This window comes from Triplophysa rosa, linkage group LG3 (genome assembly GCF_024868665.1).
Source record: "Triplophysa rosa linkage group LG3, Trosa_1v2, whole genome shotgun sequence".
Lineage (NCBI taxonomy): Eukaryota > Metazoa > Chordata > Actinopteri > Cypriniformes > Nemacheilidae > Triplophysa > Triplophysa rosa.
This window is the reverse complement of record NC_079892.1, coordinates 4,130,302-4,149,050: the sequence shown is the minus strand read 5'-3', so window position 1 is coordinate 4,149,050 and position 18,749 is coordinate 4,130,302. Positions and strand designations below refer to the sequence as shown.

General features: G+C 41.1%; 1 protein-coding gene across 1 annotated transcript in view; it reads left to right on the top strand.

Annotated features, from left to right (window-relative positions):
* The window catches only part of furinb (furin (paired basic amino acid cleaving enzyme) b), a 63,109-nt gene extending 44,492 nt beyond the window's left edge, over positions 1-18,617 (top strand). The window contains exons 7-16 of the mRNA XM_057329782.1: positions 1,691-1,779; positions 3,140-3,312; positions 6,181-6,393; positions 8,941-9,041; positions 11,581-11,684; positions 11,788-11,905; positions 12,172-12,351; positions 12,593-12,717; positions 12,815-12,943; positions 14,232-18,617. Of these exons, the coding sequence (XP_057185765.1) occupies positions 1,691-1,779; positions 3,140-3,312; positions 6,181-6,393; positions 8,941-9,041; positions 11,581-11,684; positions 11,788-11,905; positions 12,172-12,351; positions 12,593-12,717; positions 12,815-12,943; positions 14,232-14,902 (1,903 nt within the window). The 3' untranslated portion in view covers positions 14,903-18,617. The remainder of the gene's footprint in view (positions 1-1,690; positions 1,780-3,139; positions 3,313-6,180; positions 6,394-8,940; positions 9,042-11,580; positions 11,685-11,787; positions 11,906-12,171; positions 12,352-12,592; positions 12,718-12,814; positions 12,944-14,231) is intronic.
* The last annotated feature ends 132 nt before the right edge of the window (positions 18,618-18,749 follow it).

The window sequence follows — 18,749 nt, the reverse complement described above, 5'->3', positions numbered from 1 at the left end:
CAGAGGCTTTTGTTGGCTACCTGAGATTTAAGAATGCGACAAGATTTAGAAATTGGTTAAGAATTCACTTGCGTCATCACTCACAGCCCCTTTGTGGCTTTTGTATATTTTACTGCAAAGTTGGGCTGTTCAAGGATTAATCACGATTAATCGCATCCAGAATAAAGTTTGTGTTTACATTATATGTCTGTGTACTGTGCATATTCATTTTGTATTTGAACACATACACGCACATACATATATAAATTTAGGATGTATTTATTTATATTTATATATAATTTAAATGATACATAAGTATTTTATATATAAAGTGTCTTAATTTTGATGAAAGTAATTGAAAACCGTACTAATAGGAAAGTAGTACTAAGTAGTATTTAAATCTACAGTAAGTTACTGGCAAACCTGCTGCAAAACTACAGCAAAGGTTTACAGTATATTTTATATTTTTCTTAAATATGTACATGTATGTGTTTATAAATACAGAATGAATATGTACAGCGCACAGACATATATTATGTTATGTATATACAAACTTTATTCTGGTTGCGATTAATCGCGACTAATCACGAATAATCATTGAACTACTGCAATAAGTAATATTAACAATCACATTTTTCTGTTAAAGTAGTTAAAACAGTGAGGAACAAATAGCTTGATTTTTTTTCAGTTTGGTAACGTTCATTTCCTCCAGCTGATTCTTCTATTCGTATACACTTCAAGGTGCATTTATAAATGATGAACATCACCAAAAGGCTGAAAAATTTGATATACTGTATATTCCTGCATTTTCCAATGAACCATTCCTTGCCTTCTATATTCTGTAGGTCGTACCGTGTTGTAGGTGTACCATTTTTTTTTTTGCTTGGAAACTTACAAGGACACTACGGCTGAGTCACAACGATGAAAAATGTTGCAATGCTGTCATGATAACGCAGAGCTGTGGAAAAGCCATTGTCATTTCTCACATTGTGTAGGTCTCTGTATAAATCTGATTTGTGTTTCCTGTGAATGACAGCTGAGAAGACTATAAAACTGAAGGTTTTTCATTCGGCCGTGAGTTATGTTCATGTGTACTTCAGTTTAATAACCTTCTACTGTATGTTTGTGTGAAACGGCACACGTAATGACAACTGTGATAAAAATGCCCACTGCCTTGATCTCCAGTCCTCTTCTGGGGTCTCCACGTTCCTCTTTTCCGCTTTGTCTGAAGGAAACAATGAGCTCCAATAGGATGCCGCTGAATGGAGAGAACGGCTCTTGCGGTGCACATACAAAGCCCAAACCCAGCTGCCCTTTCTTTAGACGTGACGCTTATCTCCACCGCAGAGCTTGTGAGGTCCGCCTGCGGTGTCGTAAGAACGTTCAGACACATGAGTGACAAGCCGACTCGAGACGTTTAGGTGTTTGTTTATTTATCGTAGTTTCCAGCGAGGCTCTAATGAGTTTTTAATTGTAGGGTAAGGATAATGCATCTGTGTTTGATTGCTGCGAGAGTTACCCCTCAATTGTGGTGACAGCGCAGCGTCTCACCTCCGAGACTTTATCTGTGCGAACGTGGACTGAATTTGAATCAAGTTGAACTGAATGTGAACTGGATTTGAATCGGGCAAAGGCACACCGTGCGCCGGAGCACAAAGGCTTAGCAAGCCATCACACCAACATGTCTGTCTCTTTTTCTTTGTCTCTCCAGGCACGGGACCCGTTGCGCCGGAGAGGTCGCGGCTGCGGCAAACAATGGAGTCTGCGGAGTGGGCGTGGCCCACGATGCCAAAATCGGAGGTGAGTGGAAGGGATGATTGGCACATGGGAATTTGCATATGGTAATAAGGTCAATCAAAGCGGTCAGTCATGAAACGCTCACATTAAAACTCTTATGTCATTTCCTGTCCTTTACGGCTAATGGGTGCTAATCTGAACGCTTCATCATTTAATTATAAAACACATTCATTAAGGTGAATTTTCTCTCTGGGTTTTATAAAATAATATCTTTGGTATTCCGGACACATTGTAGCGTTCTGGCGAGCCGGCCAAAAAACAAATTGCCCATCATTTTAATGCTGTCTTTTTAGCGAAATATTACTTTTTTTCCGTAAATTATAGTGATTAAGGCAGAGGGCAAGTCGGCGCCCTCATGTGATATCTGTTATTGTGTGTGTGCGTGTGCGTGTGTGTGGGAAGGGTAAACCCTACGGTATGGGGACAAAATGTCCCCACAAAGATGGCAATATCCAAAATCCTTGTCCTTGTGGGGACATTTTTTTGTCCCCATGAGGAAACATTTTTTTGTCCCCATGAGGAAACAAGCTTATAAATCATACAGAATTAACTTTTTTGAAAATCTAAAAGAGCAGACAGTTGTGTGTGATTGTTAGGGTTAGGGGTAGGGAATATGATATACAATTTGTACAGTATAAAAACCATTACGTCTATGGAGTGTCCCTATAAAACATGGAAACCCAACATGTGTGTGTGTGTGTGTATTTTTGTAATAAAATAAAATGTTGTCCTTGTGTGTCTGTGTATGTGTGAAGAACACGAGACAGCAGATGTTGCTGATCTAATTGGCCGCTGGCTTGTGTGTGTGTGTGTGTGTGTGTGTGTGTGTGTGTGTGTGTGTGTGTGTGTGTGTGTGTGTGTGTGTGTGTGTGTGTGTGTGTGTGTGTGTGTGTGTGTGTGTGTGTGTGTGTGTGTGTGTGTGTATGCAGTAAGTTATGTGCGATCTATTTCTAGTCGCGCGCGTGTTTCTGTGGGTGGGTGATTTGACTATGAATCCTGTCGCTGGAATTATTAATCAAACAAAAATGGCCACAGAATCATTCTTAATAATTGCATCTCTGCTCTATTTCACACCATGTTCTAACCAGACACTAAAATAAAACGGCAAGCAATAACTCCTTGTTTTGCATAGCCTGGATTTTGACTAGCCACGTGAAGTCCAATTAGCATTTTATTTTGTCCAGGAAGTGAATCATAGTTTATTCCTACTTGAATTTATTTTCCTTTCTCGTTTGCTTTTGTCTTCTCTTTAAATATATCAATTACTTTAACAGACAAGGTTTCTCCCACCTCCCACGTTTTCTCTGAAATCCTCATTAACACGCACACATGCTTTCTGTCTCTCTTTCTCTTTTCCGCACAGGTGTGCGGATGTTGGACGGAGAGGTAACAGATGTTGTAGAGGCTCAGTCTCTAAGCCTGAATTCCCAGCACATCCACATTTACAGCGCCAGCTGGGGCCCCGAGGATGATGGGAAGACGGTGGACGGCCCTGCCAAGCTGGCCAAAGAAGCGTTCCTGCAGGGGGTCACCGAGGTGAGTCTGGCACTTCCGTAAGGTCATCCAGGCAGGTTTCAGATCGGCTAAATGTGCCACAGTCGCTGTCAACACTGATCAGCACCTCTGCAAGAGGAACAGGACTGGACGTCGTGGCCTATTTAAATGCGTTTTTTTAACAAGAGAGAACTGAGAAGGAAGTGAACTTGGAGTACTGAGGATTAGAAAATCCTGTTCAAAATCCTAGTGGGCTGCCAATGTAGGCAGCATTTTAAGACATCATATAAGTCCTCATGATGCGAGGGCTGTTCCAAACTTAGCTTGTTTTGCCTACGCTCTTGTTTTAGCCACCACTGTGTGGTAGGTGGAAGAGAGGGGTCAAGTAGGAATATTCATTCATTCTTTCAATACAAAAAAATGATGTAAAACGATTCGAAACTATTTTATCCGAAATTATAAAAAATGAAAAGAATAAAAGATGTTTCTGCTCATTAAAGTATTGCGTCGTTCACCATTTTATTGAAATGTCATTTGAGTGTCTTGTTTACTTCGTGCACTACTCTATGGTGCCTATCTAGGCTGCCTACATAGTGGTTTATATCCGTCACCTATGAAGTTCTGTGATTGTTAGTATGGTGCCTTGGCAGCCTATGTAGGCGCAAAAGATTTCGCAACAGAGATTTTATTTATTGAGATTGTTGAGATCTTGGGAGGGATAAGCATTTGTTTACTGTTTACTTTTTTGATATGGTAATTTTTCTTGTGTGGCACACACACGCGTCTATCTCTTGTCAGTTTTTTACCTTGATAGAGTTTCGGCGCTCAGACACACACGTCGCACAGTGAATGCAAAAATGAGTTTTTCATTCTGTGATGTGAACATTAGGCTGTCTTGTTCCCTGAACATTCGTTCTCTTTTTCTCTTTTAGAGTCGTTCTTTATGTTTTAGTGGTGTTTTGTAAGGCAAGCATCGCTATTAATATTCTTTATGTGTAGCGTGAGGCATTTGAATACTCATCTCACACCAAGAGTTTTATGCTACGTGAATGATACCCTAAATTATACGGCTTGTTGAGGAGAGGTGGGCTATTACTTTTCTAAGCAGTCAGGCATACTATTTCGTGAGATTTGTAGTGAAGGAGCCTTTTATGCATATCGCAGTGTCTTAGAAAGTTGGGGATCTTTTGATGTGACATCTTAGCAACCATATGTCATCACCCTGGCGACACTGAAGCATTGTGGTGATGAGTTTTGCATGAGCACGCAACATGAAATCGAATTCTCTCTACACCCATCTTATTTACTCATTTCAATATTCTATTTATTCAGCTTCCTTTTATAAATGTTAATCAGCTCCCACGTGTGTTTCCGTGCCATCGAGTGTTTCAAACCATATGCTCGCAATCTTCCCCAACTCAGTGACCTCATACAGAACGCCAAAGCAGCGAAAATTCCTCTCGTGTTCAAGCGTGACACATTCTGACAGCCATTTAGAACAGACGTTTGCAAAACTCAGATTATCCTCGATGAGTAATTTCGAGAAATATCTTTAATGGAATTATATCCAAATCACCTGCTCTCGCCTCACGCTTTAGAAACTATTATCCGATTCGACACGGAGAGAAAAGAGTGTTTCGTGTTTGACAAGCAAAAGATCTTTTTAGAAGGGCCGCCCTCCGCTATTTTACTGTAAACGTGCACTTAATGTATTGTCAATGTTATCAAAATGTTATCCGAATGAATTCATTGTTTTCTCTGTGTGATTGATGCGTGGCATGTGGAATTGAGTCAGTGATCATTTTAATAACATGTAAAAGTGATTTCTCCCTCCAGTAAGTTTGTCAAATGACACATCACATAAACATCTGTCCCAGCAGTGTGAGTCCGTCTTGGTCATTTTCTCTGTACTTCAGTCCTTTTTTGCGATTTTATCATTTTTAGAATTGCGAACCAGATTGCGGCGACGCAACCGAACAAACAAACAAACCATTTTATGGCCACAATAATCCTGAGTCAGTCAGCTGTGAATATTGGCCATATGGAAGGCAGAAGATAGAAGAAAACTTTAATCAAATTCTGCAGACTTGCTTCACTGCAGCAAGAGAGGAGACTGATTTATGAGAAAAGGGAAAGTGGCATTTTGTCAGGTGTCCAACCAATTTTAATAAAGCGTAAAATACAGCAGATTTCAGCATGCAGAGGTCACTGTATCGGTTTTAAATTAATCATGACAGCCATAATTGGCTCCTTCAATTGGATCTTGGTGGGCTATTGTATTATATATGAGGTCTGTGCGCACGGACAATAATGGACGCTACACGAATGTCTCAATGATAAATATTCGTAGACGGGAATTCACAGGAACATGTAGTTTTGCTCTAATTTACTTGCTGTTTAGTATCTAAAACCAAAATATTTATATTAAAACACAATTTTTATATTTAATATTGTCAACCCAGTGCTGTTAAAGGGACAGTCATCGTTTACTCACCCTCAATCATTTACACACTCAGTTCTTGGCCGCCATTAACTACCATAGTAGGGAAAAATGACAATGGTAGTCAAAAGTGCCCCAGAAGTGTTTGCTTTCCTACATTCTTCAAAATATCTTCTTTTGTGTTCAACAGAACGACAAAATTTATAAAGCAATTGTGGTAGTCAATGGTGGCCAAGAACTGTTTGGTCACAAGCATTAGTCCAAATATCTTTCTCTGTGTTCATCAGAAAAACAAAACAATTCTACAGATTTGGAACAACTTGAGAGTGAGTAAATGATGACAGAATTTTCATGTTTGGGTGAACTTTTCCTTTAAATACATCAGGACTGAAAGCATGAACATGATGTGTATTTTTGCTTTGAAGTGACTGTTATTGAGTAAATGTGCCGTTTTACTGCGTGTGCCGTAGGGTCGAGGCGGGTTGGGCTCCATCTTTGTGTGGGCATCAGGTAACGGAGGCCGTGAGAGAGACAGCTGCAACTGCGACGGATACACCAACAGCATCTACACACTCTCCATTAGCAGCACCACGCAGTACGGTAACGTACCGTGGTACAGCGAGGCCTGTTCCTCCACTCTCGCCACCACCTACAGCAGTGGAAACCTCAACGAGAAACAGATTGTACGTATTTACATTCATATGCGCAAATACGAGTAACCTTTTGGTGTTTATATTAGGCGCATGCACACACAAACATATGTTTGGTTTGTGATAAATTTGCACAACTTCAGTAGGGTTTGTTAAGTGTCAGGAGTGTGATACAACTTTGTCTAATAGTGCAGACTTTCCATTGGCTTGTTTTGGTTTTATAGCTTAAACCTAAAATTCACACTTTGAATTTATAGATTTTAATTAAAGTGATAGTTCACCCAAAAATGAAAATTCTGTCACCATTTACTTACCCGCTTGTCTTTTCAAACCTGATATTTTGAAACATGTTGGTAACGAACAATGGCGGCTCCCATTCATTTCTATTGTCTGGACACAAAACCAGTCAATGTTTACCGCCGTTGTTCGGTTACCAACATTCTTCAAAATATCTTCTTTTGTGTTCTGCAGACGAAAGAAAGTCAAACAGGTTTGAAATGACAAGAGGTTGAGTAAATGATGACAGGATTTTCATTTTTGGGTGAACTATCCCTTTAAGACATTATATAATATGATCATTCATCTGTTTTCCTCACATATGCAGTTACAAATGCAAATGCTTGCTAAAGCCTTCATTATCATCGAACAAACACAGACATAAACACACTTTGTTGTTTCTCATTAATGGCACCAAAAATCGATTCAAAGAAATGTAGTATTTTACTCACCAGCAGCATGAAGACAGACTTTCACACCCTCAAACAACCACAAAGAAGTCATTTCCAGTCGTAAGCGCTGTTCATGTCAAATCGAACAAGCAGTAGCTGCCAAATTTGCCGCATGGTTTAAATGACCACATCACGACAGCACGGGCAAGTGAGCGATGGCGCGGCGGCCCGTCAGCGTGCTGTGAAGATGAAGTGTCAGCCAATGAAATGATTTCCACATCTGCCGCTGTGATTTCCTGCGGGCTCCCTGAAAAACTGCTTGGTGAATGGCGTGCCCACGGGAGACCAAAAAATCACGTCTGAAAACTTTTCCATCATAGGTGATGCTGCGAGCAATACACATCTGCTTCCGTCCCGGTCATTTCCTCGGAGAGCGGAGAGAGTAAAGAGACATAAATGAGATCAAGCAAAGGTGCAAAAGACACAGAGACAGCGATTTTTGAATACCAAACATGCTGCATTGCAGATTCTTTGGATCAGGTTTTCGAGGATTTCTCTCTCTTCACGCGTGCTCGGTTTCAAGGCAGAAGTTGTATTTGTTCAATTAGGGCAGCTATTTGGGCCAAAAAAAGATTTTAGATGCCCTTCACGAGAGACATCACGATCATCTTTGATGATGAGCATCTGCTGTTAGTTCGTGCTTTGGGAGGGTTTGCTATTTTTAAACATCTGTTTTAGACACGTGAGTGATACGAGGAAGGATTGCGAAGTAGTTTTATCACCTGATCTTTAGGAAAGTTAATGATGGATTAAAAATGCATTAAACTCCATGCAAGATTCATAATGTTGCTTAATTTCATTCGTTGCAATGCTGGTGGTATATTTTAAATAGAACTCTGCTGCAGAAAAACAAAACTTCGTATACCTAAATAAACACTTTTATGCTAAATAATTTGTTAGGCTTATTTAAATCATTAACCTTTGAGTTTGTGGGTCCTTATAATAACTGTCTGCAAACACTGTCTTAGTTGTTTTTATTTGCCACTTTTTTTAATCTACCCACATTCAATTCAGACTGCAAACTCTCAGCTCGGGTTCTGTTTGCAACGTCGCTGTAGATTCAGTGAACATCGGTGAGAAAAACGTGCCATGGGTAGTTATCCATATTTTGTTTGATTCCGCGATACGGCCGCATTGGCGAAAGCGAGATTCCGCATGCAGGTTGATCTCAGTGCCAGCTCATTGAAGCTCATCTGAGACGCTTCGGACGGCTTCAGAGTGTTTGTTTGTTTGATGTCAAGTATTTCTCAGCGCGCTTGACTGTGATAGCTCCCTCCTCTCTCGTTCGAGACCTCCCTTCCATTACAATGACAAAGGCAATAACAGATTCAATTTGAAAATGGACGCATTCTCGTCGACAGGGGTGGCATGGGGTGGGATCTTCGCACGGGTACGTGTTTGTATCAGAGCGACGGTGACAGTGAGAAATAAAAAGTCAAAGAGGAAGAGTGTTAGTATGTATGGGTGTGTGACAGCTGCTCTCCTGTGTGCGCTGTGATGGTTCTGTCGCCTCGGGCTGGACCTTCTCTCATCCTGACCGTTGTCAATCTCTCCGGCACGTCCCTGAGTCTCATACGCCCTGATTAAAACCCCAAATCCTCATGCGTAGGGGGTGCCAGCTTATTAGAAGTCTGCCCGGCGCACACACATTTCATCAGATCCAGCAGTGAATTAGGTTTTTCCTTCCTTTACTCAGACTCGTTCTCATCAGGCCCTTTGACAGGCGCCTTTGGCTGATGGACGCACCCCCCCAACCACAAACATACGTCTATGTGTGTGTGTGTATGGATACAACCCGTGTACTTTCTGACACATCTGACTTCTCCATCTTTGCGTCCATGTGTGTTCGTAGGTGACGACAGACCTCAGGAAGAAGTGTACGGACTCACACACGGGCACGTCCGCATCCGCTCCCCTGGCTGCCGGAATCATCGCTCTCGCTCTGGAGGCCAAGTGAGTGATGACAACATTGACACCTGTCTCCACGGACAAGCACACGCACACGCTCTGCACACCCCACCGCTTCTGTCAATCATCCGACCTCGTCAGTTAGACTTCATTACCTCGCACACATCATTTTCAGCCCCCCGACATCGCCCTGACACGAGGAGAGATACAGAGAGACAGAGAACGGGTGACGGCTGCTATTCCTCATTTCTCGTCCGAGGACAAATTGGACCGTGGTGAGGCAGACCTCTAGACAACTTTGAGTCGTAATGATCAATTATAGGAAAAGTTCACACAGTAATGTGTTCTCAACCTCATGTCCTTTTAAACTAGACACTATTATTGTTTGATTAAACACATTTACAATTAAACATTTTAACAATTCGTAGTGTCCAGTGCGTTAAACAATCTATAAAAACAAGAAAAACGATCAAATGTCTGTATGACACATGAACCGGCCAAGATGTCTGCTGTTGTTTACATATAGATCTCTTTTATGGTTCTTTTTGAAGATACGTGTCACTATGAGATGTCATTCTTAGGTAAAAACTTAGTGAAGATCAATAAAAAGAAAATAGTAACAGTAAGTCTTAGAGGTTTGGGCTGAGATCCCGCTATTTAATGTTGAGTGATGATGCACATTTTCCCGTGAGAGATCGCAAAGTTTCAGCTGGAATACTTGCTGTAAAAAGATATTAGACCAACATTGGACACCACTTCATAATCTCTCAATAAAACACTGGCTTTGTTCCCTCTTGGAGATATTATATCAAGAACTGTCCTCTGTTGGAGTCACTAATGCCTAACTAGATACCTTATTAATGTTGAAGGATTCAATAGCTGCAGTGAAAGACTATTCTCTGACTTTGTTGTTATTATTAGCAAGAAAACTTTTTGTTTTTATTTATTTCTTAACCTGCAATATTTCTATCAATATTCTAATACAGTGGTTCACAAACGTTTTCGTTGTAAGGCCCCCTTTGTGTACAGTGCATCACTTTGTGCCCCCCTAAAAAAAGACTTCAATCTTAAACTTAGAATTTTAATGAAACTAAAAACATTCTATTGTACAATGCTGGAACATCAATTCTTTTGCTTGTGGTCTTATTTTTCTGATGTTTGATTGCACAAACACTTATGATAAATTTCATAAAATGCTACAAAAACCGTGTCCCCCTGAATCCATCTTGGGCCCCCACAGGGACAACGGCCCCCAGTTTGAGAAGCACTGTATACACTTATGTACGTTGACAAAATATTTATATGCTCTCCTACTTGTAAGTCGCTTTGGATAAAAGCGTCTGCCAGATGAATAAATGTATAAGACCATGATGTTCAGGGATGATGATGGGAGTAACTCTCACTTTCCTGATAATGTACAGGTTTTGTATATAAAGAGTTTATTTGTAAAAACAGATAACTCCGTTCTTAAAATTTTCAAAAATCATGTTTATTATCTTAATTTATTTTTACCATGTTTTGTTGTGTTAGTGAGCTTTTTTGAGTTATTATTACTTAATCAAAACAACCCAACTGCAGTTTGATTGATATTAATTGGAATGCACAATAAAAACATGATTTTTTGTTTTGTGTTTTTGCAAATGAACTCTTCATTTGTTTGTGTATGAAAACAAAAACCCCGAATTACAAAAAGGGGCCTGTGCCGAGCCAGGTTTCCCCAAAACCACTGCAAAAAGAACTCCGTTTCCACCCTTTTTTCCACCAGGAGTTTCCTCATGTGCACCAACATGGCATTAAAATAGTATAACACCTATTAATCACCGGGTACAGCTCACTCTGTCTGTGCCGCGGCCCCAGGTTAATAAATCGTGCACGTGACATTATGAATTTTCCCGTTAAGTCGTTTATTGAGGTCAAAAAATGTGCAAAGCATATGAATTGGATCACCTTCCTCATAAATCACCTTGAAAAATATGCGAACGGTTGTTTTTCAAGCATTGTGAAGCGGGAAGGTGCCAATTATCAATGTCAACACGAACGGAGGTCTTTTCACAAAGGTTTTACAGCGCAATTCCGCACGTTACCCCACGTCTATTTTTATGGCTCAGGTACCATCAGAGCTTTATTATGCCCCATTCCACACCTGTTCTGCCCTGGAACGCTGTTGAGCGATAACAGGGCTTTTCAACCCTGCCTGTGGGGCGCACGAGTCCCCGAGCCACTTGTTTCTGCCGTGTAAAGCAACAACCAATGAGGAACCTAATAAGCTCAAGATGAGAAGCATGGAAGCGTAGTTATAAATTGAATCTGATATCGCTGCCTTTTCAGGGAGTACAATTTCGGGTCTTTAGTTGAAAAAGGCCCCGTCGCCCGTGTAATTACAAAATGATGCACGGCCCCCAGGACGGAACGTTTCCATTTGCAATTTTCTGTGACTCGGCTTAAATAAAAGCTTTAATTACGCGTCTTTCAGGAAGACATCCTGTCACATGCAAAAGAATAATTATCATTTGAATATGAAAAATGTGCAGCCCGCCGCTGTGTAACATTCATATAAATGTTCAATTTTTTGTGCCACACGCAGCATGAACCTGACCTGGAGAGATATGCAGCATCTGGTTGTGAGAACTTCGCGTCCCGCCCACCTGATAACTAATGACTGGAGGACCAATGGTGTGGGGCGATTAGGTAATTGACGGTTTGAATGTCCAATCCGAGATGGGATGTATGCATTTGTTTGTTTGGTGGACATGTTTGACCTCATGCCTCCTTCTCTCTCTCTATGTGGCAGTGAGCCATTCTTACGGCTATGGTCTGCTGGATGCCAGCGCCATGGTCACATTGGCCCAAAACTGGAGCAGCGTGGGGCCGCAGCACAAATGTGTCATTGATATGCTTACTGAGCCCAGGTGAGGACGGTGAAACAACTCATGCAGCACAAGCAGGACATTAGTACAACAGTTAGCTAATGTCAAGAACCTGAGGAGCCCTTAAAGGGACAGTTCACCCAAAAATGAAAATTCTGTCATCTGTCATACTCACCCTCGAGTTGTTCCAAATCTGTATACATTTCTTTGTTCTGATGAACACAGAAAGATAGTTAGACGAATGCTTGTAACCAAACAGTTCTTGGCCACCTTGGACCCCCAATTTTTTGATTGTTTCTGCTTCGCAGGGATATCAGAAACCAGCTGATCTTTAGTAAATCTGTAGAAGCCTGCTCTGGACAGCAGGACTTTGTGAGCTCTCTGGAACACGTGCAGGCAAGACTCACGCTGTCTTATAACCACAGGGGGAACCTGGCAGTTCACCTTATCAGCCCACTCGGGACTCGTTCCACGCTGCTGGCTCCACGGTAAATACACACTCACATGTGTCATCTCATCAGCCCCCGGGAAGCCCTTTCACCCTGATGCTCTCCAGCAAACTCACTTTCACATACAATCAATACACACGTACAGACACTTAAAAATCAACTCTCGATCGGCTCTTAGTAGGCAACGCTAAAAAAACTTCACACTTGACTAAACATTTGTACTCTAAGAGCACGCTTACAAACTTATCCTCACACGAGTTTCTCTTCGGGTTCTTTTCAGGCCTCAGGACAACTCAGCCGAAGGCTTTAATGACTGGGCGTTCATGACCACACACTCCTGGGACGAGGACCCTCGGGGAGAATGGACACTGGAGATTGAGAACGTCGCTGGACTTAATGATTACGGTACCACAACTATTGTTCTAAAAATGCACTAGTTGTAAAGACAAATAGTTGCGTTTGGTGAAATGGACGAAATTGAAGCCGGATATCATTTCCACAGGAGTTCTGTCTCAGTTCACGCTCATTCTGTACGGGACCGGCTCCAGCGCCACAGATCCGTACATTGTAGACTACACCCGACCCTCAAACAACAGCTGCAAAACGTTTGATACACAGCAGATCTGCATCGGTAAGACACACACAATCCTGGAGCAAAGGTGCTTGCCAGTGAACTATTTCAAAGGGACAGTTCACCCAAAAATGACAAATGTGGTTTAAACTTATATGCTGTTTTACAGAGAAAAAATGTATATGGTAGTTTTTAGTGAGTTGGAATATGGCATTCATGCCTTATCGATTACTTTTATGGTGCACTTATATTACTATTTTTTTTACGATGTTGACACTTGATTACTACAGTTTCTCTTTGTATAGAAAACAGTTGCATCGCAATCCTTTCAAAAGCATTTATACCGAACAAAAACAGCATTTGGCTTTATAAAAACATGAGGGTGAGCAAGTAATGCATTTTTATTTCGGGGTGTCAACTATTCCTTTAAGGGGCTTTTTCTTTAACAAGCTATTTGATTTATTCAGCCGCATGGAAATATTTTTACACGCACACAGTAGTTAATTGGCTAAAACTCATATAGAAATTCTCAGTTCTTATGAATATTAATATATGTTTATGAGTATGAATATTGCAAAACACTGCGGTACCAGAGAGGTTTGCATTATTGAAGGAGGAGAAAAGTTTTCCATTTTTCTGCGCCTTCTTGACGCAAGTCGTGCTTTCCCTATATCCTCTAGAGGTGAGTAAACAAACTTTAGTTTGTTTAATTAGAAGACTTCGCTTTGACCTATTAAAAGTTTCTGTGCGATGATGGATTTCTCCATCATAGCCCCCATACGGTGCAGACAGCGTCTCAAGGACGAACCCAAAGTTATTTCACTCATTTTTCATAAGGTGCTCTCAGGTGTTACTGCGGATAGTCCTGAATTGTACAAGGTGAAACTAAGTATAGTAGGTGAAACAAAATAAGGGACCGACAGTTTCATTATAACGGAACATTTATGGCACCTCAGGCAGATGCAAATGCTTATACATTGAAAGTTTGTCGTTCTTGAGTTTCTGTGCATGAATTGCTTTCTGTCCTTGCATATTTAAAAGCTTTCGAATTCACTTGTGTTGTTATTTCGGGTTTTATTTTGCATGATTCATATATAGTTTAGAAAAAGCATTTTATTTTCATCTTCTTTCATCACTATTTAATAACTTTTCCCATCTCTGAAGCAGCTTTTCTGTTGACATAACCAAGGCCAATAAAATCGCATCATTATGAAACCCACGTTTCCATTGTTTAAAATTGCCCAAGGAAATGCATCACATCACGGATATCGAATACATTGTGAACATCACTTCTTGTCGTCTTTAATGAGTTCGATGTAACGTCTTTGATGACATTTTCTGTTTCCAGAATGCAGCACGGGCTTCTCGCTTTTCCTGCAAGGCTGCGTGAAGTCCTGCCCTCCCGGCTTCAGCTCCGGGCCGCAGGTCCTCAACTTGTCTTTGGACAACTGGGTGGAGCACTCCACCGTGCAGGCCTGCCTCCCCTGTCACCCGGCCTGCCTGACGTGCTCCGGGCCGGGAGAAAACGAATGTCTTTCGTGCCCTCCGCACAGTCACCTGGCACTCACTTCCTGCTTGCACCAAAACCAGGTGCAGCGAAAATCTCCCAGCATCCCTGTGCTCCCGCACAGAATAACCGGCGAGGGAGTACCAGGCTCGGAGGGGGCCTTACGGGAGCCCGGGGTGCCCTCGAAATTGCCGGCGCTGGTGGCGGTGCTCAGCTGTGCCTTCATCCTGGCTACTTTCGCAGCTGTTTTCGTGTTGCTGCAGCTGCACTCGGGAGCAGCCGGCGCCCCCTTTTTTAGGAGGACCAAATTGCCAGTGGCGGACTCTGGTGGAGGGGGGATACGAGTAGGGTTTGGCTTCGGACTCGGACGAGGGAAGGTATCGTACCGGGGGATCCCCACTGTGTGGGGGGACGACGATGCAACAGGGGGGGTGAACTCCGAGTCGGACAGCGAAGAGCTGGAGTTTCACAGCGAAAAGACTGCTTTTATACGGACTCAAAGTGCTCTTTAGCACCTCCTGTTGGTGTGGAGCTTTTTATACATCTGTCTTCCTTATACTGGGATGCAGAACTAATTGCAGAGCCAGTGGGAGTGTGCTGTGCGTGCGTGCGTGAGAGACCATCACCATACATGAGCTATTCAAGTTCATCAACGCTAATTTGACTTTAATATCTGATTAAACGCAGGACAGCTACGCTCAATGATTCCTTTTATTTTGACTCGTGCTTGTATCAGTGGTCTCAGTTTTAAACCACTAAACAACGTCAATGAGATCAGATGTGCGTATATGTTTGTGTGTGTGCGTAGATGTGCTTGTGCGTGTGCCGGGTTTGTGCAAACCCAACCTTTTACTTCGTAACATGAATAAGGGCTGAAAATTGTTCCAGTCAACTTTTATTAAAATGTTTCAGACTGTTTTATGCACAAAACTTTTTTGCACAAAAGTCCTATAGCACACTGCCATTGCATCACTCGCCATTCATCCTATAAACCCTGGCGATAAAGTCAACGTACAGCTCTCTGTGCTAGGCAGCGTTCAGCTTCGGGACATAACCAGCGATTCAATCAGGGATGATTTAACCGTGCATAAATTTAAACGACTGCAATGACGGCAAAAAAGAGAATCATAGCGGCACGGAAGGAGATAACATAACGCAGACTTCAGTCTGCCGAGAGCCCCCGGCACGGATTTGAAGTGGCAGGGATCGGTCAAAATATTGAGCTGAGAGATCACCTTATCTGTCTATCAAGCTAGATAGAGCAGTGTCTTAGTTTACAGACCGCCCACAGTATACTGCACACAATGCTGGAAAATAGATGTTTAATCCAGTAAGCAGTAATGTGATATCTGGTAATAGTGTGTTCTATCTTATTTAATGATGAGTCCTCGATTAGAATTCCTTTGATTTTGATTTAATGCATTGGTTATTCAAAATGATAGTTCACCCAATAAATAAAAATTCTGTCATCATTTACTCGCCCTCATGTCATTTCAAACTTTTATGACTTTCTTTCTTCTGCAGAACACAAAAGAAGATATTCTGAAGAATGTTGTTAAGCGGCACACATTCACCTCTATTGTATGAACACAAAACCAACGCAAGTGAATGGGTGCCGGCAGCCAACATTCTTCAAAATATCTTCTTTTGTGTTCTGCGGAAGGATGAGTAAAAAATAACAGAATTTTCATTTATTGGGTGAACTATCACTAGCTATTTCAGACCGCAGTCATGACGCAGATTTATAATTGAGACTTTTAAGATTCACAGTTAGTTCATTTTGGTTTGTCTGTTCTGGTTTTAATGAATTTGTTCCCTCACACATTTCCCCGCTGATGTTTTCATAATGAGTTTTCAATATTAGTGTTGGAAGTAAAAAACAGTCTTTGGTCCTCAGGACGTTCTATTGATTTTTAGGACTCATTTGACTCTACTTCTTTTGCTAGCACAAAATAGCTCTCAGGAAGAAATATGTCATTTGTTTCCAAAAAGGTCATCGCCAGCCCTGAGATGTGAAATCGGCCCCTGTTTGTTAAGCTGTAGTTCAACTCATGATTCACCCTAAAGGAATACTTCGCCCCATAAATCAAAACGTTGTCATTTATTCATCCTCATGTGGTTCATAACCTGTATGTGACTCTTTCTTCTGTAGAACACAAAAGAAGATATTTTGAGAAATGTCTCTGTGGTTTTGTGTCCATACAGTGGAAGTCAATGGGACCCAGTTTTGTTTGGTTACTAGGAATGTAACAATATCAAAATCTCACTGTACGATAATACCTCGGTAGAAAGTCCGTGGTATGATATTTATTGCAATATTTAAAATGACAGTGATGACTTGGAAAAGTGCCATAAGCATCCTCTTTCTTTATCCTCTAATCATAACCGTTGCTTAGAGGTATGAGTTACTGTATAGTATGAGATGGGTCAAATGACCTAAAAATCCCTTTTATAAAATAAAATAATTGCACCAGATGGACCTTGACAAAGGTAACATCTTTTATTTTTTCTAACATTCTCTATTTCAGGCCCGGAAGACGTATCGTTTCATACAGTCGTTTTGCCATTGCGATAACACAATAGGTGACATGTTACCAACATTCTTCAAAATAGCTTCTTTGGTGTTCGTCAAAAGAACAAAGTCGTACAGCTTTGAAATGACATGAGGGTGAGTAAATAATGACAGAATTTTCATTTTGGGATATAAACTATCCCCAACTTCATGTACTCCATACTACTGTGACGCAACAATCCATTTAACTCCGACAGTACATGGTGAATGATAAACAATAAACTAAATTAAATCAAAGTCTAAAACAATTACCTTATACTGTACTGTACCTGTATGATGTCAATGAAGCAGCTGAAGATGCAGGAGTGTAGAGTGGTAAGTGACATTGACAGTAGTTAAAGTAGGTGAAGATGAAGATATCAAGCGTGCGAAACAAACTTTGAATAGAAATGCCAACAACACGATAAACGTCAAAATGATTTTGTTACCACAGCTTTCAGCATCGCATCAAGACATTTGCCGTTTTTATTAAACTGCTGTCAATACTGCAGTAATTGAGTCAATTGCAAACATCTGTTGCGTCTGTGTTTATTCAAAAACATTTAAAAGTACTTCAATATCCCTGTCGATGCGAGACAGGTGATGCTGTTAAAACGTTCCTATCTCAGTATCTTCTTGCTTGGGTTCCATCCCATAATTGAAGTACATTTGCTGTACGATCACCCTAAATGAATAACCCACACATTATGCGCTTCGCTAAGTAAAGTGTGCAGTGGATGATCATAAATATTTCATGAGTACTTGATACAAGGCCGATCCTTATGACAGTGGAGAAAAAAAGTGCACATTCTTTTTTTCATTCCAGAAGAGGGGGAGAGATCCAGTTTATGGAAATGGCACGTTTAAAAATGCTTTCCATAATTAGTTCAGCTGGGAGAAATGGGATATCGTATTCAATGCCTGGAGCTTCTGCCTACTTGGCATTATAAGTGAGATTGCTGCCGCCACAGCAATACATACATACGTACATACTAATTGAGCAATAAGACAGAAAGACGGATGGTCCAGCTACTCGTGGGAGAGGTGTCGTGATGATTTCTCTCTTCAGTGTGCACTTCTAAGAGAAGATTGAAAATTAATTTCCTTCATGCTGGGTTTTTTTTTGTAGCTCTCTTGCATTGATTTGCCATTCGGCCACTAATGTAACAGATGTGTCTTTGACTAATAGTACAAGAGCCGGCGATGTCGTCGGTTGTATTTTTACCACACAAAAAAACGGCATTATCCTTCTCAGATGTTCCACTATAACTTAATTGATTTTGTCCGCCTTGTTAATGGGCCGAACAATTGGCGCGGATCTTTAGTTCCTGAGAGACGAGAGGCTATTTCTGTTCTCTGAAATGATTCTTTCAGGCTGAATTCGCCGTGGCGTGATGTAAGAGGTTTGTCATCATGCTTTTAGAGAAAGAAACTCAACGTGCCCGGAGAAAAAGTTCTGCTGACATTCAGAACGAGTAGATGAGGTCGGATTGTTTGAGCTAAGACTTGGCTGACATCCTAAGTAAAATACTCAGACTTCACATCTTTCATAAGAGCATTATTACCTAGCGTGTTTACCCACCACTTCAATGAGCATATCGGATGAATAGCTTTCGAGTTTGTCTTTGTTGTGTAATATCCTTTATTCACTCAGTTCTCGAATAAAAACATTGGTTCGGAGCTTTGATCCAGTGTTGGGTACGTTACTCTGAAAAAGTAATTAATTACTAGTTACTAATTACATATTCGATAATGTAATTAGATTACTGTACAAATTACTCTCTTCAAAATGTATTTAATTACTTATT